The sequence below is a fragment of the Hibiscus syriacus genome, unplaced genomic scaffold (assembly GCF_006381635.1).
Source record: "Hibiscus syriacus cultivar Baekdansim isolate YM2019G1 unplaced genomic scaffold, ASM638163v2 tig00112530_pilon, whole genome shotgun sequence".
Classification (NCBI taxonomy): Eukaryota; Viridiplantae; Streptophyta; class Magnoliopsida; order Malvales; family Malvaceae; genus Hibiscus; species Hibiscus syriacus.
Genome location: NW_024063358.1, coordinates 532,593 through 556,748, shown reverse-complemented (window position 1 = coordinate 556,748; position 24,156 = coordinate 532,593). Strand labels below are relative to the sequence as shown.

The window sequence follows — 24,156 nt, the reverse complement described above, 5'->3', positions numbered from 1 at the left end:
TAAATAATAATTATATAAATATTATTTTAATAAAAAAATAATATTTACATAAATATATTAATATAAAAAATAATAGCTATTTAAAAAAATACTAACATAAAAATAAATTTCTTACCACTAATAACAAATTTAAAACTCAAATAGTTTGAGAACTTGAGTTATATAAGAGATGAGAATATGATTTTGGTGTGAATAATGAGGGAGGGTTGAGGGGGTTTATATAGGGGAGGAGGAGGGGTAGTTAGGAAAAACGGATGGGGGCATTTATGGCATTTAATGGAAGGCGCGTCACCGGGGATGCGCTTTCCACACGTGGCAGTCGAGTCAGTGAAAGCGCGTCCCCGGGGATGTGCCTTCCACACGTGGCATCCAACTCAGTGAAAACACGGGTAAAGCGCGTCCCCGGGGACGCGCCTTTGCCAACTCAGTAAAAAAGATGTTACTTCGAAAAATATTGATCAAACGGTATCAGAAAGAGAATATTAAAAAAAATTGGTATCAAATAGCCTGAAATGATCACAAGATAACCAGGGCAGGCTTTAATTAGCTATATCTACCCTACACAAAGGTATTAAACAAAGAGTACAAATTCCTTATTGTATCCTACATGTACCGGTAATCATTAACGCCTTGAAATTGAGTTTCAAGTCCATAACTAATGGGCCATTTGTGATTTGCTCATTTTCCCGCCAAAGCCCAAATCGAAGTTTGTGATTTGCTCATTTTTGCCCTTTACTTTGAAAAGACCCCTGCCAGTTTGCCTGCCACTTACCCTGATACTTTGCAGCAGATCGTCAAACTTGAAAGCTTCTCAAGCACTCTTTGAAAGCTTTTAAAAACTGTTTTTTTTCATCGCCAATATCTGTAAATTCAATATTTTGGGTCATCAATGGAGGAAGAAAACGATGCTTTTTACGTTGTCCAGAAGGGTGACGTTATCGGCATTTACAAAACTTTAAGGGATTTAGTACCAGAATCTGGAATTTCAGTAAATGCTACACTTCCTTTCACTACTTCATATTCAAATACTTCTTTTGAACTTTACTTTTATGTTGTTTTAAGGCGAATTTTCTACTGGGTATTATTATTTTTTATCAAATTGTACATTTTCAAATGTGGGCATTATTTATTTTTCTTTTATAGTTATTGGATGTTTTGCGGGTTTTGCTCGACTTTACCTGTTGAATAAGATACAAAAAATGTGATTTGAGCAGTTTAAAAGGTGTTTTAACTTTTCCTAACAGGCACATGATCCTTCCATGAGGGTTTATAAAGGATATGGTCTCTCAAAGCAGGCTGAGGTGTACCTTGGTTCATGTGGGCTGAAAAATGCTGCCTATTCCATAAGTGCCTCTGATGTTAATGATAATACCTTTGGCAAACTTGTTCCTTGCCCTCCTCAGGTTGATTCACCTACCTCCCCCATTGATTTACCGTATATTTGTGTTGTATTCGTGTTATTTTCGAGTGTTATATTTGTGCTTGAATTGTTATTTGGTTGCATGTCAATTCCCACATAATTCTTGAATGTGATTGAATGATAGTATCTCTACGCTATGGTACTTGTATAAATAATTAAGATTTTATGTTGTTCGTACATGGCACAACTTGTGCCATAATAGAGGAATCCTCATTAGAAAGTGCAAATTTCTTTCAGCAACCAACTTCTTCCAGGGGAAATACAACCAACAGGGATGCTTCACCAAATAGATTGCGGCAACAAGTACTTGGAAAGGTTCTTTTCCGAAACCTAAAAATGTAAAATTGTGACAGTAACTCAATTTGTGCAACATGTTAGGATGCAAAAGTTAGGTACAAATGTGGCTCTATTTTTTAGATTTTGATCTGAAGTTGAATAGTCTAAATTTCAACTGGTTTGCATGAGAGTAGTAATAATTACAGTTAGTATTATTATTAGTTTGAAAGTTGAGTAATTTCTTGTAGTTGCTTAACTGAAAGAAGAGAAAGAGGTTCCCTAACAGTAATTATTTTACCAAGTTGACAGGTTTTTGACTCTTATTGCAGGGTCAGGTTGGACCATCCTCTCTTTCCACTAATCCTGGAATAAATCACATGAACTTCACTAATCAAACTGAAACTCAAATGGCGGCCTCAAATTCTGTGAGTTGTCGTTTTTATTGTAGAACTAAAATGTTTTTATATCATTACATTAATACGGTTATCAGCACCAAGACAGCTGTGAAGTGTGAACACTGTAATTGTATGGATTCTATGGGATTCTGTGCTTTGGTTATTTAACCAAGGATGTGATTTTGTCAATGTTTAGCCATACTGTATTGTTGAGTTTGATGGTGCCTCTAAAGGAAATCCTGGACCAGCTGGTGCAGGAGCAGTTTTACGAGCTGAAGATGGAAGAGTGGTATGGTGTCACTTGAATTATGTGCTATGCTTTTAGGAAGTGGCCTATCAGTGATTAACTTTTTCCTTTAATAGGTGTGTCGATTGTGTGAAGGCGTTGGCATTGCTACAAACAATGTGGCTGAATATCGAGCTGCCATTTTGGGGATGAAATATGCTCTCAGAATGGGGTTCAAACACATTCGTGTAAAAGGAGATTCTAACCTCGTCTGTATGCAGGTAAATAGTTTATTGCTTTCTACTACATTCACTTATTCATTCTGTTTTTATGACTTTTGTTCCTTTGCAATTTCCTCATCCAACAGGTTCAAGGTTCGTGGAAAATTAAAAGTCAGAATTTGATCGAGTTAAATAAAATGGCAAAGGATCTTAAGGTTAAGTTTATGTCATTCCAGATCAATCATATTGGCAGGGTACGGGTTGATAATAAATTCTTAAATTTTCATGAGCTTCTCCATATACTTGTTTTCTACGCTGAGTCATAGTAATGACGTGCCATTTCTAGTTTTAGACTAGTTTTTATATATTGTAACGAAGCAATAAGAACATTATGTGTGATATCTTAATGTCAACTCAAACAATTGATTCTGTGACTATGAGATGCAAATGACATTGTTTGTTTTCAAGGAATTTAACTCCGAAGCTGATGCTCTCGCAAACCAAGCTGTTAATCTCATGAGTAAGCATCTTCAAGCTCATTAAATCTTTACAAAATTCTATTTGTGGCTCTGCGGAATTTGCTAGTGTTTGCATATTAGATTGATTCCGCTGCACTTGCAGATGGTCAAGTTCAAGAGGACTGGATCATGAAGTAAAACCTGAATTTAGGCCAACTCCGAGGAGGATGTGTAAGACTCTAGGCCTTAACTGGTTCACTGGCACATATGACACCATCCTGCCTTGCATGGACATGTTTTTGTCAATTAGCCATTAATGTTGGTTTTTATGCTCCGTAACAAGGTTACTAGATCACGTTCAACCTTTTAAGCTTTGTTGGTTGGCCAGCACTAGACAACTTCTGTCCATGTTTTATCGTGAAATGTGAACTATTCTCAGCTAAAACTTTTTGTTAAATGAGACTTTAACTTTTTGCATGCGAACTATGCATAATTCATATAAAAGATTAATCTCTAACAATAATAAAGATAACATTAATGATAGTTTTTGTTATTTAATTGAAAACAAGTCTATATCGCACTCAAAATATGACTGCTTTTTTTCTAAAATCGTGACAGAACAACTTTTAACTATTTCTAGGTATTGCTTCACCATACATGGAGCCCGAAGCTTCCACTTATAATGGCGTGCTATATATTTATATATATCACTCTTATTCTAGTATTTCAATTTTGCTATTTGTACAAGCACTATTGTTTAATATGTGTGCGATATATTGTGAAACCTGCTTAGGGTTTACTGATGCAAGTTCTTCAACAGGGATACAGAGCTTTTGTACCTTTTCTGTCATCATTGGTCAGGTCTCTTTTAATACTTCCAGGTTTATAATATGCATACATTACGGCAGTTTCCTAGCTGCTATGATCAAGGCCTAGACCATGTCCGAGTTCATGCACAGCAACTGATCCCACATCTACTTTACTTTAATCTTTAATAGGATCAGAGCTCCAATTCTGTTCATTATTAAAGTGAACCCTGCCATCTGATGGAAGAGCAGCATGACCGAATTCACCATCATTGAAAGGGGTACGAGCCCCATGATCTTTTGGGAAAAATCTGATATCAATCTCATGTGTAACGATTTCCTTCACTTGCGTGAAGCTGAACGGAGAAACATCTGCCCATGACTTCTATGCCTTGGCAAAGATGGGACGCAGTGTATCTTCTGTAAATCCATCGACAGAATTTCGGATACTCCAAGCAAGATTCCTCATCCTCCACTTGTACGAGCCCCCTAGGAAATTATAGTTAGAAACCAAACCATCAGGGGCACAACATCTAGGGGCCAGCATTGCTTGTATTGTATCAGAGTTGATCGTGCCAGTTACATCAATATGAAGGAATTCCTGGAATGCTTTAAGAGCAGATTTGAGAGAGTCTTCAAAACGATCGTAGAGCATATTATAGTAACCATGGGTCTTGAGGTATTTCTTGATTTTATTAATCCCATCAATAGTGTCTCCTTTGTCTTGCTCAAGATTCTGCACAGGTTCAAGTCCTTGATGACTTAATTACAGAATGTTGAAGCACAAAGAACAGGAAGAATGCTCCGAAAAGTTGAATAGAAAGTTTATAAATCATTGCGAGCTATTACAAAAGAAGGAAGTTGAATTATCTCTTCAGTGTTTGTTGTGCGTTTTGGTGTGCGTCTTCATGCCTGCTAATACCTAAACGGGACTTGAAATTTTCTTTTACCCGATGGGAATAAGAATTTATTTAGCTGAATCTACTTTGATCAGCTAACTATTTTTTTTCTAACTAACAAAATATATTCAATTAATTAAAATTTCGACTATCATACCATAAAGCAAATATTAATTGTTGTTTTTCATTATTTAAATTGTCTAAAATCATTAATGGTATAAAATGCACTCCATTCCTACTTCATTAATGGTATTACGGTACATTTCAATTAAAACAAGGGTAAAGTATATAAATAGTCTTTGATCTTTTAGGGTGTTTTTATTTTGGTCAATTAATTTTTGAAAATTGTAATACGGTCATTGAACTATTAGTTCGTATTAAGTAAGATCTTTATCGTTACTATCCGATAGTTATTACTGATGTGGTAGTTAATCTTCTATTAACCTTCTTTTTATTGATGTGACAGTTAACCCTTCTTTCTCCTTCAACCCCCAAATTATTCTTTTTCTCTCTTAATCTAAAACATTCTCTCTCTCTCTCTCTCTAAAACCAAGTTAAGCATTGCCCATGAAAATCAAGTTAATCTAATGGTGTGTTTGTTTGTCGTAAATCCAATTACGGAATTGAGTTTTTTCGAAATCACGTGTTTGTTTCATGTAATTCGTTTTTCGGAAAATATTTTTTCGTGTTTATTTCCGGAAAATATTTTCCCTTGTTTGTTTCATGTAATTCGTTTTCCAGAACGTAATTCATTTTCCTAGTAACAAAATTTTCTTTGTGTTTTCTGTAAAATGACTTACAGATTCATTTTCCGTAAGTCATTTTTCGAACTTTTCACTTCAAAGAATAAATACTTAAAATAATTTTATTTTATGAATTTAATATTAATAAAATATTTTAATATCATTTTCATCAAAATATTAATTATTAAAATATTTAAAATATATTTATTAATATTTATAATAATAATATAATATTTTTAATATTATATAAAATAATCAATTATATTATAGTAATATAAGATATATATTTTTATTTTAATAATATATAATAATTTTTTATATATTAATAATGAATAATATTATATATTTAAATAATATTTAATAAAGATATTTAAAATACTAATTAATATTTTGAAAATATAATATAACACTATTACTTTAATAAATAATTAATATAATTATATTTTATTTCACTAAAATATACCAATATTAATATTTTTATTAATAAAATTATAAAAATAATATTCAATAATAAATAAATTATTTTAATATTTTAAAATAATAATATTAAGTTTTATGATAAATAATATTATTTATTATATTTAATATTTGTAATAAATAATTTTTAAAAAACTCTTCAACCAGTGAAAAAAAGATTTAAATAACATCTTTCAAACATCATAAAACGTTTTCCAGATGTTTTTTTAGAAAAATGTAATTTATTTTTCGGGAAATGTTTTCTAAAAATGTAATTCATTTTCCAGAATTCAAATTCCAGTAATTCATTTTCTAGTAATTCAAATTTCAGTAATTTATTTTCCGAAAAACCAGTTACATCCAAATAAACAGACCCTAACTCATTCTTCTTCTTCAACCAGGAGGTCCCAAGGAGAGGTTCTTACGTTTTCCTTCTCATTTGAAACTTGGCAGTTACAAATGTTAATACTTTAGGTGTCCGGTCCGTCGATGGTGTTAGTTTTCCTCGTTAAGTAACACGTGTCCCAATCTGATAATTTTAAAATTTATTTTTAAAAAATAATAAAAATATTTTATATTTATAAAAAACTAACTTTTCTTATATTATATAATATTCCAAAATCCCAAATCCTAACCTTAATACGCTGTCGCCGCCCTCTCCGACCACGACCACCGCCGCCGATGTAGTCCCTACCATCATCCTAGTTATATGCCACCGTACTTATTGTCGATTCATTATCAGAATCGGGTGGGATCACAATTTTCATCCTAGGGTTTGTGAGATTTAAAATGTTGATTTTCCTTAATCAAAGCTGGATTCCATGGTTGAAAGTAAGGTAAGCAGTTTGTGGTATGTTGATGAATATGAACGTTTATTTTCAAAGGCAATGGGTAGGTCTGGAGGCTTAATCTTACTCTAGGATAAGCATAAATTTAAAATGAGAATTTCTAGGTTTGTTCAAGTTTCCTTTACGTGTATGGAATCTGGTTTTGCTGCGTTGGTTTTGTCTGTTTGTGCTGCTGGCTTAGGGAGGTGGGTTGTTTATGGGTCTGTTGGGTGATGTATGTAAGGTGATGATCGATGTTTTGTCGAGTTTATTGCTGTTGGGTCTGCTTGTTTGCTGTTTGATGGGCGATGTTCGTTTGGTTTTGTCGGGTGTTGTATTTTCCCCATCGTTGAGTGTACTCGTTTCCTTCGTTAGGTTAGGGAGGTTTTTAACAATATACAAACTCGGGTTTTTGCTTTATTAATAATATAGTCTTGCTGAGAAAAAAAAACTGCTTTTTTCTATGGTCACGACAGACCAACTTTTAAGTTTTAACTATGTCTTAGGTAATGCTTTACCAGATATGAAACCTGAAGCTTCCACATATATTAGCATATTATATTATATATATATATATATACCACTCTCTTATTCTAGTATTGCAATTGTGCTATTTTTACAAACACTCTTGTTTTGTATGAGTGTGATATATTGTGAAACCAACGTAGTTCTTCAATTAGGGTACAGAGCTTTATACCCTTTTTGTCATCATCGGTCAGGTTCCTTTGATAATTCCAGCGTCAAAATATGCATACATGACGGCAGTGTCATTGCTGCTATGGTTCAGGCCGAGAGTATGTCCGAGTTCATGCACCGCAATGATCCCAGATCTACTTTACTTTTATCTTAGTAGGATCAGAGGTCCAATTCCATCTTGTATTGAAGTGAAGCCTGCCATCTTGTGGATAGAAAGCATGAGCGAATACACCATCCTCAAAAGGTATACTATCCCCGTGATATTTTGGGAAAAATCCGAAATCGATTTCGTGTTTCACGTTTTTGTTCACTTGCTTGAAGCTGAATGGAGAAACATCTGCCCATGATTTCAATGCCTCGGCAAAGATGGGACTCAGCGTATTTTCTGTAAATCCATTGACAGAATTTCGGATACTCCAAGTAAGATTCCTCGGCGTCCACTTGTACGGGGCCCCTGGGAAACTATAGTTAGAAACCAAGCCATCAGGGACACCACATCTAGGAGTCAGCATTGCTTGTATTGTATCAGAGTCGATCTTGCCGGTTATATCTATACCAAGGTATTTCTGGAATGCTTTAAGGGCAGACTCGAAAGGGTCGTCGAACTGATCGTCGAGTGTATGCTCGACGTCATGGTGATAGTAGCCATAGGTCTTGAGGTATTTCTTGATTTGATTGAGCCCATAGATAGTTTCTCCTTTTCGTGCTCCCTCAAGATTCTGACCAGGTTCAAGTTCTAAAGCCTTGATTGCAAAAGGTTGAAGCGCAAAGATCAGAAAGAATGCTCCAAAAAGATGAGTAGAAAGGTTATCAGCCATCGTGAGCTATGATAGAAGCAGTAAGTTGAATTGTTACTTCAGTGTTTGTTGTGCGTTTTGGTGTTCGTCTCAATGCCTATTTATACCTAAACCGGACTTGAAAAAATTTCATGGACCATTTATCAAGGCATGCAAGGTTAAGGGAAGAGAATTAATAGGTCATTAAGGAATGACGTGCTATTTTATGTTAGGGAATAAAATTATAAAATTTAAAACTTTTAGGGACTGGTTGTATTATTAATCCACTCGATCTATTAAGACAATTTATTAAATCATGCAAGGATATTCAGAATAATTCTGTAAGCCATTTGTTAAACTAAGAAACGGTACATGATTTCCTTTAGAAGCCAAATAAAAGTTTAATATTTAATTAATAAATCAAGCATGCTATTTATTTAAAATATATTTAATTTGGAATTTAATTTAACTGTTAGCTTAACCGAATGCTTCTAGATTTTCTTTTACCCTATGAGAATGATTTTAATTAATTGAATTGATTAACTAAATTAATTGAATTTATTTAGCTGAATCTACTTTGATTAGCTAACAATATTTTAACTAACAAAATAAATTCAAGTGTGATCAATTAATTCAATTATCCACTACCTTGCCAGCAAGCAATTATTAATTGTTGTTTTTCATAATTAGTTGCATTTTAGACAAAATTTTGTAAATTCAAAATAGATTTAGATTTGATATTCAAATTAAAATCTCAAAATAAATAATTGAGATTGCATAAATAATTCAAACAAATTAGCTTAAACAATTTAATACACAGAAAATTAAATTCTTGAGTTGAATTGAATTTTATTTACCCTAAGTTATGATCTTTCTAACAATATTAGCTCATCATGGGACAACAAAGCTCTGAGCTTAGAGAGGAACAACAATTCTTCATCCAAACACACGGCTCAATTAGACAACCTTAAACTTCTAACAACACCTTTATAAATATTAACTTTATAGAAAAATAATTAAAAAAATACTCATAATATAATTATTTTTTATTTATTTAAGCCATTGCATAACAACTTTAACAACTTCATAGATATTGTTTTTCATATATGGTTTTTCATATATGGAAACTAAAGCTTCCATATACATTAGCTTACACACATATATTTCCTCCTAAAGACAATTTTATTATTAGTACGTAGTAATTACAAGGTAGTGTCTGTTTTTTTTAAAGATGGTACTTTGTATTGAGAACGATTACAAAGTGAACCACCTCAAGGACCTCATTAAAAAACCTCCCTAATCCTAAATGGAGGAAAAATAATGTGCCTTGAGGTGGTAAGAATCAGCACACACAAAGCTGAAGCATCACACAAACCATACTCCCACCCTATAACAATCCCAAAACCATTTCAAGAAATACAACACAACAAACTATTACAATAAACTTTGAACTAAAAGGGGTCGTTAACTGTAATACCCCAAAATTTGACCAGTGACTAAAATGTAAGTTTTGAAAGTTTAGTGGCTAAAGTATAAACTTTGAAAAGTGTAGGGACTGAAGGTTGTAATTTAAAAGTTATAAATTTTATGCCTGTAAATGAAAAATTTGGATTAAAACAGAGATTTTAGTGGGGATCATATTTTTTGTACGAGAATTTTGATAAAAGATATAAAGCAGTAAATTTCAGTATTGAAATCAGATAATCGGAACAAACCAGAATTTTACGAAAATTTGAAGGATGATATAAAATGGCTGGAAATATTATTTTCATATTTGAGATCAGAGAAATTTGGCTCAGAACAATGCAATTTTTCAGATTTGACCAAACAAATGGAATTTTAGTGACTAAAATGCAATTTTTAAAAATTGCATGGTCAATTTCGAAAGTCAAAGTCAAGTTGTATCATCTTTGACCAAGGAATATTTTAATAGAAGATAATACAATGGCATTTGATAATTTTCAAGATTTATTAAGGGCAATTTTGGTATTTGGTCCAAAAAGGAATAAAAAATTCATTTAATTAGTTTTAAAGGTTAATAATTAGAGATATTTTTGGAGAACCATCGTGAAACTCTTCTCTCTTCTCCAGCTAGCTGCTGAAACCCATAGACAAGGTGAGTCAATTTGTTTTCTTCTATTTTTGATCAAATTTGGTGAGTTTTGGGATTAAATTGTGAAATAGGAAATTGTTCTATCCTATTTTCTCTACAAGATGGTATAATTATTTCTTGGTTTCATGCTTAAATGTGAAAATGGGTATTTATGGTGGATGAAGAGGAAGTGTTATTTTTATGATTAAAGATCAATTCTTGATATTAGAAGTGTTGTAAGAATTGAAGAAGAACCAAGGATGCAAATTAATGAAAACAGTTTAGATTTTGGAATCTGGCAGTAAGTTTGAAAATTCACCAGAAATTTTATAAAAATTATTTGGAGATGATTTTTATATATTATGTTCTTATATCAATCTAGTTTTTTTTAAAACAAACGGAGATCAATTTCAATGTGTATACAGAAAGATATGAATTTTTAACTGAGGAAAGGTCAGAAAAACGGACAGTATATTCTGCACAAAACAGTTTCTGTTGATCAACTTTGAAAATTCACTATAAATTGTACAGAATGAATTAGAAAGAGTTCATTATATGGATAGATTCGTATTCGAGTATAGTTTTCAATGGAAGAAACGGAATTAAATTCCAGTGTGTATATCAACATAGAATACTGATTCTTTAAAGATAGTGCAAGTTGTCTGAATATGGAAATTTTAGAATTTAAGTTGAAATGGATTAGTAGATGAAGAGTAATTTTTAAATGTAAAAGTATCATTTGGGTGAGTTAGAATAATTCTGGAAATTCTGGAAAGTGTGCTGATTTTGGAGTTTAAGTATTAAGTTGGGATTGAATTTCAAGTTTATCAAGTTGTAAGGTTGAAATTGAAAAGCCTAAGAAAGTTTAGGATGAAATTGTAAGCATTTGAGTGTTGAATTATTGATTTGAACTTTTATTTTAGTTGCTGGAAATTTTATATTTGATGGGAAATAATCATAATAGTGAAGAGCTATTATGAAATTAAAGGAAAAGTTAAGTTGAATTCTAGAAAGAATTTAAAATATGTGGTTAGATTTTATAATTCGTAAAAGTTGAAGAATCATGCTGAAAATAATTATTTATGGAATTGAATAAGTGTTTCGATAAGTTTGAAGTTATAATGGAGTTATGAGTATGGTTGTTATCGATTTTACTATATAGATTTTCAAATGTTAAAACGAGCTTATATTAGTACGATACTAATATGTAGTTCGAACAATTTTTGTTTTATAATTTGGTATTGTCAGACTACGTTAAATCTAGCAATCCGAACGATTCGAAAGGAAAGGACAAAGCTCGTGACTAGGATTATTATATACAAGTTCTGTAGTGAGGCAAAGGTGAGTGCAGTTATTTATTTATTTTGATCGAGGACGACTTGCGATAAGTCAACCTCGTTCCAATTTATAGTATGATTTATAAAGATTATTTTCATAATATTTTATATCAGTTTTATGAATGATTTAGGGTATGAACTGCCCAAGCATGATATTTTGATTATGGATTTAATTATGACACATGAGCCCATTGTATGTATAATGAGAATTATGGGTACACTTGGCATGCCATTAGTTGAGTATTATCAGCTTTGGTACATTCGTGTATCAATGTTATCCTATCAGCTTTGGTACATTCGTGTATCAATGTCCAGCACCGTTGGTGCTTATTTAGGTTATGATGGCACTGAAGTGCATCATATCTCAATATCAGTTATGATTTGCACCGTGTTGTGCATAGTGCGCACCTTACTCACGTATCTTATGTTCTTATAAATATGCATTGGGCTATGAAAATGAATATGCAAGTTGTGAATGATTTTCAGTTAACAGAAAGCATGATGTGCTTATTTTATTAGATATGATTTATCAGAATTTTCATGAGTTCATGATTTAAAAAGAAATTTCAGGTCTCAGTGAAGAAATCGACTTGGATAAGTTGGTTTGCCAGTTTAATGTTTTAAGTTGAATTATTTTATTTACGTTTATGATAAATTTCAGATTTTACTCACCCTAGATTATTATTGCCTCACTAAGTTATACTTAGCGCGTGATGATTTTCATGCGTAGGTTCTAATAAGGATAAGTACGATCTGTAAGGAGCTATCGGAGCATCTTTCTGGAAAGACATACATATCATCAGTATCAGTAAGATGTCTATGACGTTTCTTTTGACTTATAGTGGCATGTATAATTATGTCAATAGTTTATAATTATCGTATTTATTTTAAATAATTTGTAATAATAAACTAGAATTATTTTAGTTTATTTTACTTAATTTAGTTTTATCGGTAACTATGTATGACAAGAATTTACTACATTATTATGTTTTTAAAAGATTTTACGAAAAGATATGGTTTAGTAAAATTACTGAATAAATAATGAATTTATTTTCCTGTAATAAAGAAATAAATTATAAGCTGAAATATACTTTAAAATATATTTTTAAAGTTAGAACCAGAGTGTTTTCAAAAGAAACAAATTTTTACGAAAATTTTAGTTCAGTAAATGTTTTCAAGTTGATGTGACATCTTTGACTAGTATATTGAGACATTTACGGGTTAAGGGTGTTACATTAACCGACAACATAACCAAAGTAACGAGCCCAACACATCAAACACAACAACACCCGCAACCAGAGCATGAACAAAGACTAGCTCTGAAACAAGGAGAACCACACTTGCTGAAACTGTTCCAATGCAGAAGGACAAGAAACACGAAATTCTAAAGATCAATGCAACCTTGAGGAAAATGCCCAACAGTATCTAGCAGATTTGTTATGGTACACAACTCCCTACTAACACAAGCTGCCAACAGTTTCGTCCAAGGACTGAGCATAAAACGAGAGTTCAAAAACTAACACGAAACACCCAGCTGACCCAACTTACACGAGCTGCCAATAGATACATCCAAGGACCGAAGTGTTTACAACCGCAAGAGCTATTGGAAAGCAGATACCAGACAAGAAACCAGAAGGTTCACGCTAGACTACCCGCATTGGAAACAAAATAGAAGACATCATTTGCTAACCATAAACAAATAAAAACCTTGAAGCTCGAATAGGAGCTTGCAATCACCCGACGACTTCCAAAAATCTACAAAAAGACCAGCACGTGCTAACCTACATGTCAGAGCACCATCTCCGACAACCTCTTCATTCCCCAAAACAATGCTTAACCCCATTCACCTGATCTTTGAATCACCCCTTTCGAGGCTGAGAGAACAACGCCCACTGCCTCACCCACACAAAACTTTGCCACCGCAATATTTTCTCGCTCCGACCGAACAACAGAGATCACCCTCGCAGAAATACTTTGATCAGCCACACCCCTTCTGACGACAAGACTCAACATTCGCCACCTCCTAGCAACAACACTCAAACAAACGCGACAGAACACCAAAGCACAAAACTGAACCCACCCACCAAAACACAGTCCACCAATAATGGAGATTGGTAGAGTAGCCACAAACACCGAAGCAGAATTCGCAGGAAGACCTTAATCACTCTCACTCAAACTATATTTTCCAAACGAGCAATGGACTGGATCACTATGGCATTATCACAAACAACTTGCATGTTGTTTAAGCCAACACAACCTAACTCCCGAAAACTTACTAGAAACCCACACAGTAAATTTGAAATATGAAACTAATTTTATATTCAACCCAGATCTCAAGCACGAAACATCAATCAATAGAAACAGGAGAAAACACAACTGGTGGTAGGGGTGTATTCGGTTCGGTTTTTTTACCAAAAATAGAACCGAACCGAAATAAACGGTTTTTCAAAATTTAAACCGAAACCGAATAGTTAAAAAACCGAAAAAAGCTGAAATCGGTTTTTTCGATTCGGTTCGATTTTTTTTACGGTTAGGATTTTTCGGTTCGGTTTATCAGTTTTTCAATGAAAAAATCACTTGAAACTTTAATTTTTTTTTTTAAAAAAGTGCCTATTCGGTTCAATATGGAACAAATGGGTTCTATATGGAAAACCCGAACCGAACCGAATCAAAAGAATGGAGACTTTAAACCGAACCGAAAACCGAACCGTATAATGCCAAACCGAACCGAACCAAATCGTTTTACTCTGTTCGTGTCGGTTTTTTCGGTTTCGTTGCTCAGCCCTAGCTGGTGGGGAATGAAACAATCTCACCAAGCTAGACGAAAGCCAACAGAACCAAATCCCCAAAAAAACCAGAGCAGGGCCGATCAATCCCTTATTCAAAGAACAAGAAATGATTCGACGTCACTGAGTTAGGCATTTAGGATCTAGAGAGAAGCGGTCTTAGTAGAGCGTGAAACAGCAAAAACGAAGGTGGTGGAGGCGACCACCTCCTCCGAACTCGAGGCTTACGTTTTTCTTAACCGTACTTATTTGTAACACCTTAAGTTTAAACATATTGCTGGAAAGATGTGATAGTATATGTCAAAGTAAAGTAATTACATTTGTTGAAAGGTAATTGGGTAAACTATGGTATAGAAAAGCACGTAAAGTGATGAGGTAGTATCTGTTTGGAATATTTTAAGTCTTAATCATTTGACCAGGGATAAAACTAAGAATTTCTTATAGCGGGGATAACCTATTTTTTATTTTTCATAAATACATTTTTTTAATTGAGGGAACTAGTAAATTTTTCTCTATTTACTTTTCAAATATATAAATTAATACTTAAAAGAATAATTGATGGGACCAGGTTTCCCTTGACCCCACGAAGTTCTGCCCATACATTTAACAATACAATAATAAATTATCAATTACCTCTATAGACGAGATGTTCGAACTCAAAACTTTTTAAGATATCAATCATCTCCTTAATTGTTAAGATCGTTTAGTTTATGCTAAATCATACTGCCAACATATAAGATCAAAACATTTACTACTACATTGTAATTAATGTTTTAATATTTTAAAATGAATAATACCATTAAAATAATAAATATTTATACCAATATTTATTACTTTTAACAAAATAAAATAAAATATCTTATGGATAGGATTTTGAATTTAAATTTTATACATATTTTATAAAATAAAATATCTTTCGTTAAGCATGTTAGAGTTTCTTGATCAACAAATTCTCAATTAATCCTTTGGTTAAAATATTTCTTTAAAACAATATTTTTTATTACCTTCTCTTTCTTATGTCAGCTTATGCTTTTGTTATAATTTTTATTTTTATATATATATATATATATATATATATATTAAGATTAATGTAAAAATGATTTAATTAATTAATTTAACACAATTAGCGAAGATAAAAACTTTTATATATATATAAACTAATAAGACATTGAACCAAAATTATTTTAAAATTAAGATGAAGTACAATAATAGTCTTTGGTTAAGGGTATTATTTTGTTGAATCACGAAAATTGAAAGTTGTAAAATATCTCTGGTTATAAGACGTTATTTTATTGAATCTCTCGTCTATTAAAAGTTATAAAATGGTCACATGTTATTCATATATTTCAAACTTGTTATTTTTCGTTAAAAAATTGGCGACCGTTTGAGTTGGATATTAACTTATTGAGTGTGATATGATAAAATTTGATCACAGAATCATTTAAGTTGTATTTTATGGTAACTCTCTGCTTATGTTATGTCGTTCAGCCAACAACTAAAACATTATGATGTCGAGCCAATGTTTGAAAACAACAATGACGCCGATAGACATCATTAAAATATAATTTTATTATATCTCACTCAATATGTTAACGTCTAACTAAAAGAATCACTAGTTTATTAACGAAAAATGAGTTTGAAACAATCAAATAAACGGATAATCATTTTATAAATTTTAATAATTGATGGATTCAGTAAAACAACATCCTATAATCGAAAAATAATTTTATAATTTTTAATAGTTAGAAGACTTAATAAAATAACAATCTATACTTAAAAAATTATTTAGTACTTTGCCCTTAAAATAATTTTATCATAAATCAATCTTAAAGTCGAACAAGACGTAACATCAAAGCACGATCATCTTCAAATTAACGGAAAAAAATGTCTTCAACAAAAAGCACTCCCCAATAGCAATACCACTACTGTTAATAAAAAAATATTGGTAGCTCTACAGAAAATAAATACAAATCAATAATGGTGTTCGGTAATTTCTCATATACATCTCCAAGTCAAAGACCCTTCACTGGCTCTTCCTCTTTTAGACCATTCGCCGCCTTCACGCCCGGATTTTGCTTCCTTCCAAGCGATCTCGTTTCTCAACAAATATCAAATTTTTATCACATGAAATTCAGTGTTGTTGTTATGATCTAAGTCACAAACAAAAGTTCTGGGATTTTTTTTGTTCTCTTTTGTTTCTTTGTTGTGAAAAAACCATGAAGGGATCTTTTTCTGGAAAACTAAAGTTCTTCGGCTTTGTTCTCCCATGTATTCTTTTGCCAGCACTTGTTTTCTCAGCCGTTGCGGAAGATGATCTGAAGTGCTTGGAAGGCGTCAAGAATTCTCTAAATGACCCAGATGGGAAGCTAAGTTCATGGAATTTCAACAACAATTCCGTCGGTTTTATATGCAAATTCGTCGGCGTTTCTTGCTGGAATGAACAAGAGAATCGCCTCTTAAGTCTCCAGCTCCGAGACATGAAGCTCTCAGGACAGCTGCCTCAATCTTTAGAGTACTGTCGGAGTTTACAGACCTTGGATCTGTCGGCAAACAGGCTTTCCGGTATGATCCCTCCCCAGATATGCTCTTGGTTACCTTATTTAGTAACCCTCGATTTGTCTAGCAACGATCTGTATGGTTCGATTCCCCCCGAGTTATCAAATTGCGCTTATCTGAATAATTTGATACTGTCGAATAATAGGCTTTCGGGTCAAATCCCGTACCAATTATCTAGTTTAAGCAGGCTGAAGAAGTTTTCTGTAGCGAATAATGATCTATCGGGTGCTATTCCTTCATCGTTTGAGAACAGTGATAAGGCAGATTTTGTTGGGAATAATGATCTTTGTGGGGTTCCTCTTGGAAAGTGTGGGGGTTTGAGTAAGAGGAATTTAGCCATCATAATCGCAGCTGGTGTTTTTGGTGCAGCGGCTTCAATGTTGTTGGCATTTGGGGTTTGGTGGTGGTTCCACTTGAAAAGGGTGAGTAGGAGGAAAAAAGGTTTCTTTGGAAGGGGAGATGATAACAGTTGGGTTGAGAGACTTAGGGCTTATAAATTGGCTCAAGTCTCATTGTTCCAGAAGCCACTTGTGAAGGTTAAATTGGCTGATTTATTGGCTGCAACCAACAATTTCAGTGCGGAGAACATCATAGGTTCGACCAGGACCGGAACTACCTATAAGGCGGTGCTCCCTGATGGATCAGCCCTCGCGATCAAGAGGCTGATGGCTTGCAAGCTCGGCGAGAAGCAGTTTCGATGGGAGATGAATAGATTAGGCCAACTTAGGCATCCGAATTTGACACCCCTTTTGGGGTTTTGTGTGGTTGAGGAAGAGAAGCTGCTGGTTTTTAAGCATATGTCGAATGGGACTCTGTATTCCTTGTTACATGAGAGCGTTGCTGTTGTGGACTGGCCGACTAGGTTTCAGATAGGTTTGGGTGCAGCCAGGGGTCTAGCTTGGCTGCACCATGGGTGTCAACCTCCGATTCTGCAGCAGAACATATGTTCCAATGTGATTCTTATCGATGAGGACTTTGATGCTAGGATAATGGACTTTGGATTGGCAAACCTTATGATTTCTTCCGATATTAATATAAGTGAATCCGGTTATATAGCACCGGAGAGTTCAAGCACCATGTTCGCTTCAATGAAATCTGATGTGTACGGCTTCGGTGTTGTGCTTCTTGAATTGGTAACTAGGCAAAAACCCCTAGAGGTCAATGCAGGTGAAGAAGGACTCAAAGGTGATTTGGTGAATTGGGTAAATCATCTCTCCAACTCCGGTAGAATCAAAGACGCCGTCGACAAAGATCTCTGCGGAAAAGGCCACGATGAAGAAATTCTGCGGTTCCTCAAAATCGCATGCAACTGCATGGCTCCTCAGCCAAAGAACAGATGGTCCATGTTCAAGGTTTATCAGTCATTGCAAACCATGGCCGAGGAAAAAGGTTTTACGGAACAGTTTGATGATTTCCCTCTGATTTTCAATGACCAAGATAATGAATCAACGTAGAGTTGGGTTTTTATATCTGTTATAAATAGTTTGTATGATACCAATAAACATGTTAAACTGTTTGTTCTTGTGCCTTGAAGAGATGTATTTGTTTTGCCCCTTTGCTTTCTTGATGAAACTAATACTGATTGCTTCAACATATGATTGATACTATATTCTTGTTTTCATTCTCTCTATTTGAGGGAACAAAAAATAAGGGATTTGCTTCAAACTCTGCAGCATTTACTCCTCTTTTGTGGAAGGGAAGAACAAAATAGAGATGATACAAAAATAACTGATAACCATCTTCAGTATAATGTATGACATTCCACAGCTAAAAAGATACAAATCCTCTGATATGCGTGTGCATTGGGCGTAACTCAAAGAAATTTCTACGAGGAGCATACCTTACAACTCTTCCGACAGTACCCGTAAGCATCTTCAGAACCCACCATATAAGCAGGGTTCTTTTTACACTCGCCGGTTGAAGCCCAGATAGGGCAGTTCTCGTTTTCGTCAACACAATCCCCATTTTCAGAATCTCTCTTTGATACATCAAAAGACCTGACGTGGATCCACTTTGTTGCAGACCATTTCTCACCCTTTATCACCGGGCAGCTTCCATGCAAACTGTCGGAATCAGGTGTTGCATCAAGATGAAGACTGAAGAACAGCAAAGCATCGCCTTTTCTGGGTTTCACTGCAAGGACGACCAGTACAATAGTGTCAGATAAATGGTTGATGATTATATCGTTGGATTTCTAACGCAACAATTTTATCCCAGAACAATTAAAAAAACCTAGAAGCATGATACAGAAGTTTCGTATGAATCTGGCGAATTCATTCGAATACAGATCGCAAGCCAATCATATGAGTGGGGTAATATTCGGAAATAAAAGGTAAACAACGGAAAACATAATTTCACTGCTATATCAAAGAAGATCAAGATCAAAATAGACTTTAAATCAAATAAAAGAATTTTCTTTTATATTCATATACTTGTTCACTCAAGTGAGATTTTATCAGTTGGAATCAAAACAATTTTTATTAACAGGTTCATAATAATACCTGCATATCCATTTTTGGCACAATCTGACCAGCTTTCATCCTTGAGCTGAGTAAGTTTTCCCTACATAAAAGCAAATTGATGAGTGATGAACAACACAAAATGAACAATGATAGAATAGGAAGACAGCAAAACACAAAAAAGAAATCACAGTCAAATCAATGTTTACCTCAGAATTCGGAAACACAGTTTCTCCACCACTCTCAACATCAGACAAATACATGAGTACGGTGGCAATACGGTGACCACCCAGCTCTTGGTTAGCCTTGTCTTGAAAATAATCGAAATGTGGCTCATACTTCTGACCATGCTCGTAGTGTAGTATTTGCATGGATTCCCCATTCTCTGTTTGGGGTTCCGTATTAAAGTAAGATGAGAAAATATCTTTTCCACAATAAGTAAGAAATTTTAGAGAGTAACAATGAGAAACCGACAAAACATACCTACTGGAAGGAAGGTCCATGCAGCAATCCTAGCTTCAATATCAGCAACTACTTCATCCTTCCGATGAGAAATAGAGGACACCACATAAGTATTTGAACTTCAAGAACAAGCACATACAACACTTTCCAAACGTAAACAATATCTAAACTGAATGAAAGATGTAGCTGATACCAATCATGATTGCATCCATGGAAGTAATCATAAGTAAAATTATTTTTTGACATTTCTTTCTTTTAAATCGAGTGATCAACTATTCCCAAGGCTTAAGCTGACAAGATAGAAGTATAGAACATAACTATTATACCTAAACTTCAAAACTGGACCTCACTGCAAGCAGGATGAATGATTAATGGATTTGCAAGTAAACCAAAGTGAAGATAAAAGGATTGAGGAAAGCATTTGTCGGGATTCAAAATCGGGAGTTCTAATACAATGCTAACGGAAATCAATAATCCCAAATGCATAAGCCAGTAAGAGGGAGTCCAACTCTTTAACATCCAATACATTCAATAAAGAAGGATTCTTTTGGTAAAGAAGTTGCCCTAATATTAAGTGTGAATGAATCACCAAGGGAAAAACACATCCAGTGCATCATCTGTGACAAACTACCATCCAAAAATTGGTTACTTATGAAGAACACAAAAAACATGAAAATTATATATAAAAGAAAAAAAGGGTAATCGATTGTACAACTCTATAGGAATCCGGGCTTAGTTTAGCATTTCTCAGTTATACTTTGTATCAAAACTTTGCTTTTGGAGCTAATGATATTCTTATCAAAAAAGGGGAAAAGGGTAATTTACAATACCTGAGATTTCTGAAGAAACATGCCAGAGCTGGTTCGAACTTCACTTTCAATGCTTTCGCCTGATTCATTATCAGCCACCATTGATTTCTCTAATTTATCCTTAGCCTGAAATTCACTCAAATTTTTTTTACAAGGGTTAAAATCACATATCGATATTCTCAACAAACAAGTAAAAAAATGTTAATTACCAGAGTAACAAGGTGATCACATTCCTCGCTTGATAAAAATCCTTTATAAATAAAAGCCCTGCAAAAAAAACCCCATAAATTCCACAGTTTTGACAAAATCACACTGGGAAAAAAATTATAAAATGCCAAAAAGAAGAGAGAAATTAGATCTACCTAGGGTGCCAAGAGAGTTGAGTAACACGACTGGGATCAAGGGGTACAGAAGAAGTTCCTCTTTTCATTTGAAGAACCGATCCATTGATCTCAGCTGAACCGGAACAGATATGAAGGGAAATAAGAAGAGAGAACCCCAGAAAATTCCAACAATCCATCACCGAAAAACAAAAAGAATCCTTTGTCTAAATAGAATTACGGTGATGAGATCATGGGAGACTTCCAAGACTCGACTTTGGACTTTTATGAACTTGTTGCTTAGTGGAAATGTCAAAATGCGGAAAAGAATCTGGCAGCATCTTTTCCTTTTCTTTTTCTGGCCGAAGAACCATACACGAAAACGATGCGTTTAGCACTTTCCAGCCAATGGCTGTGTTTGCCCCAATCATAACAAAAGGATGAGTTACTCTAGCTAGATGTGTTCCTCAACTATTTTACTATAGGGCGTTGAGGAGTTTATCGGCCTATATTTTACTATAGGAAATCATTTTATCGAACTCTTCGACTATTAGAAATTGTAAAAAAAATTCTTTTGATTGTAAGATGTTTTGATGAGATGAAGGATACATGTACAGTTGCGAGAAGTTCACTTATGACAATCCCATTCTCTCTTTTTTCTACTAAACAGTTGACTCTTCATCCCAACTAAAAGAAGTAAACCATTATCTCCCTTAAAAGTTGAACCAACCCGTTGGTAAAATAAAACATGGCGAAAGGGGAAAATGGTGGTCCAAAGGAGGCTGAGTGCATGGTTATTTCGCTGTTTGTTGACAATTTACCCATGGAATTATACTGGAAAGGTCTCTGGCAAATCTTTGGTAGGCAAGGTAATGTTATTTCAGGATCAGCTTGCTTTAAAGAATCTGGGTTGAGTATTCAGGATCAGCTTGCTTTAAAGAATTTGAAGAAAGAGTTATAGGAGGCGTTAAAGTTTCAGGAAGAGCTGTGGAGGCAAAAATCAAGGATTAAGTGTTATCACTGGGCGACTCGAACACTTCGTTTTTTCAAAAAGCATTACAGTTTCGATCGAGCAAAAACAGATTGATTGGCTTGCGTTGTCAAGATAAATGGATTAACGATCCAAAGAGATTAAAGGGGACTTTGTTCAATCATTTCCAAAACAGTTTGAGTGTAAAGTAAGAGATTGGGAAGCTATTTTTCAGTTGGAATTCAAGGTCTTAAGTCAGCCGGAAGTAGATAAGCTGGAAGCACCGTTTTCTGCAGAAGAAATTAAAGAAGCTGTCTGGTCATGCGATGGTTCAAAAGCTCCGGGGCAGGATGGTTTTAATCTGCTGCTTTTCAAAAAGTGTTGGGGGGGGGGTTGAAAGATGATCTATGGAAGTTGATGGACAGGTTTCATAGAACAGGAAGTTCGTTTTGTAATTGCATGTACTCTTTTTCCTAGGTTAAGAGGATTTTTAACGAAGCATGCATTCAACAAATGTTTTGGCTTTCTAGTAATAAAATTATTTTTACAATAAAAAAATTTAAAAGTTATAAAATACTATTCATATATTTTAATTTAGTCTGTTAAAAAAATTGACTGACTGACTAAGTTGGATATATAAACACTACACTTCAAAATTTCTTTCCTTATAATGGTCCTAACGAAATTAAGATAATGATATATCTCATATTAATTAATTAAAATTATTATTATTTATTTCTAATAGGAAAAGGTTTGCTTCACTATTTACCATCGACGCCAAAGATGATGAAGACATTAATTTAAATGAGGAAGGAGGCTTACTTTGACTCAGAGTGGCAGTCTAGTTGGACAAACTACTACCTGTAGGTTTTAAACTCAGAGGCACGATAAAACTGATATAGTGGTTAAATTTTCTGACGAAAGACTTGCAGATTTTTGTCATAACTTTGGCTAATTAGACCATAGCAAGAAGGATTGCACATTGATACTTATATTCAAACCATGATTGGGTGAAAACCTTGCTCAAAATCAACCATGTTGTCCGGTTTAAAGCACAACGAGAAAAGTTGAGAGTTTATGGGACAAAATATATCTCATGCTTGAGTACAAGATTAATTTTCTAGCACCCCATGATTTGTAATTTGCGTCACGATTCCATCGTTTCCGGCCAAAGCTCTATTCTTATCTTTCCCAGTAAAACTTGTGCATTCATACGATAAGCTTGCAGCAATCGTTCTTCGAATGTAATTCGCAACGTCATGGCTTGATTTCTTACCGCTGCAGGTTAAATCATGTAGCAACTTGTTTAAGAACTTTACTTCATATGCTGGGCTAGGGTTCATGAAGAAGTAAAAAGGGTCCATCCCTTTCCAACCTCTAGCTGTTGTTACGTGGAACATGCTCATCTTATTAGACATCGCTACCGGAACGAGTTCGTCGGTTAACTCCGTGAACAATGCAGAAAACCTTAGTAAAAAGAGTTCCCTACATATCGTTCATTCGGGGCAAATAACTAGATTGCCTTGTAAAAGTTCTTTTGTCATGGAAGCATCCTTGGTGCGATCGCGGCAGATTCGGATATGAAGTAGTAAAGGATCCCGGCTATAGGGGAAGCTAAAAGCAAGAAGAGAAGCCTGAATATGTCACCGACTTCAAAAGCAACTAATGCAAAGTAAGGGAAAGAGCTTCCTCCACTTAGCAGCGTTCCATCCATGTCGGCCACCACCGTGTCCTTTTCACGTCGGATGGATGCACACTGAGATATGCTTGGAAAGGGTAAATTAGTGTTTTCCTCTGGTTTCGCCATTGCTAGGCTTTTTTTTTGCTCAGCAACAAGAGTTTTATTCACATAAAAATAAAGTGAATGCCATAGAAAAACAGTTTTCCTTCTTATTGAAGCTTTTTAGTTTACTTCAATGTTTTCTTCGAGTTATATATAGAAAAATCATACAGTGTATTACAAAAGCTTTGGTGGATACACCGAGATTTCCAAAACATTTCTCTGGAGACGACGATAATATTTTGTAGTAAAGATTTTTTTTATTCCTTTTGCTCTTCCCTGATTTCTTCAAAAAGGCAGGCAGGCTGCTCAAATAAAACATACTATACTTGCCTTTGTACATTAGTTGAATATACTACAAATATGTTCAGTTTCTGATAGTTATA

At 34.1% G+C, this 24,156-nt stretch overlaps 3 protein-coding genes across 7 annotated transcripts; 2 read left to right on the top strand and 1 right to left on the bottom strand.

Annotated features, from left to right (window-relative positions):
* Positions 1-782: 782 nt before the first annotated feature.
* On the top strand, positions 783-23,298 carry LOC120181594 (uncharacterized protein Mb2253c-like). Of its 5 annotated transcripts, XR_005521771.1 has the most exons (11): positions 783-988; positions 1,245-1,403; positions 1,658-1,735; positions 2,026-2,121; positions 2,288-2,380; positions 2,455-2,598; positions 2,685-2,792; positions 3,007-3,058; positions 3,160-3,249; positions 23,058-23,063; positions 23,289-23,298. XR_005521771.1 is itself a non-coding variant. In XM_039186685.1 (9 exons), exons 1-9 carry the CDS (start codon positions 890-892, stop codon positions 3,192-3,194), a joined length of 864 nt encoding a protein of 287 aa, XP_039042616.1. In that variant the 5' UTR covers positions 783-889; the 3' UTR covers positions 3,195-3,300. The 5 variants fall into 5 exon arrangements, 3 of the variants coding, with proteins under 3 accessions (XP_039042616.1, XP_039042617.1, XP_039042618.1); XR_005521770.1 differs by lacking the exons at positions 23,058-23,063; positions 23,289-23,298 and adding an exon at positions 3,391-3,436; XM_039186685.1 differs by lacking the exons at positions 23,058-23,063; positions 23,289-23,298 and having other exon boundaries at positions 3,160-3,300.
* Positions 16,390-18,563, top strand: LOC120181592 (inactive LRR receptor-like serine/threonine-protein kinase BIR2). Its single transcript, XM_039186683.1, has one exon. The coding sequence runs from the start codon at positions 16,631-16,633 to the stop codon at positions 18,422-18,424; it is 1,794 nt and encodes a 597-aa protein (XP_039042614.1). The 5' UTR covers positions 16,390-16,630; the 3' UTR covers positions 18,425-18,563.
* LOC120181593 (probable prolyl 4-hydroxylase 7) lies at positions 18,711-21,296 on the bottom strand. The gene is made up of 7 exons (XM_039186684.1): positions 21,063-21,296; positions 20,910-20,967; positions 20,722-20,826; positions 19,913-19,970; positions 19,639-19,814; positions 19,472-19,532; positions 18,711-19,103 (listed from the first exon to the last, which is right to left on the bottom strand). The coding sequence occupies exons 1-7, from the start codon at positions 21,218-21,220 to the stop codon at positions 18,796-18,798; spliced, it is 924 nt and encodes a 307-aa protein (XP_039042615.1). The 5' UTR covers positions 21,221-21,296; the 3' UTR covers positions 18,711-18,795.
* Positions 23,299-24,156: the final 858 nt, after the last annotated feature.

Bases quoted from the DNA above. Each gene is read 5' to 3' on its own strand.
- LOC120181592 (XM_039186683.1), top strand. From the start codon at position 16,631: ATGAAGGGATCTTTTTCTGGAAAACTAAAGTTCTTCGGCTTTGTTCTC.
- LOC120181594 (XM_039186685.1), top strand. From the start codon at position 890: ATGGAGGAAGAAAACGATGCTTTTTACGTTGTCCAGAAGGGTGACGTT. The intron at 1,404-1,657 runs GTTGATTCACCT...AATTTCTTTCAG, and splicing joins TTGTTCCTTGCCCTCCTCAG to CAACCAACTTCTTCCAGGGG. The intron at 2,793-3,006 runs GTACGGGTTGAT...TTTGTTTTCAAG, and splicing joins AGATCAATCATATTGGCAGG to GAATTTAACTCCGAAGCTGA.
- LOC120181593 (XM_039186684.1), bottom strand. From the start codon at position 21,220: ATGGATTGTTGGAATTTTCTGGGGTTCTCTCTTCTTATTTCCCTTCAT. The intron at 20,827-20,909 runs GTAATTAACATT...AGTGAATTTCAG, and splicing joins GTGATCACCTTGTTACTCTG to GCTAAGGATAAATTAGAGAA. The intron at 19,533-19,638 runs GTAAACATTGAT...GCTTTTATGTAG, and splicing joins CTGTGTTTCCGAATTCTGAG to GGAAAACTTACTCAGCTCAA.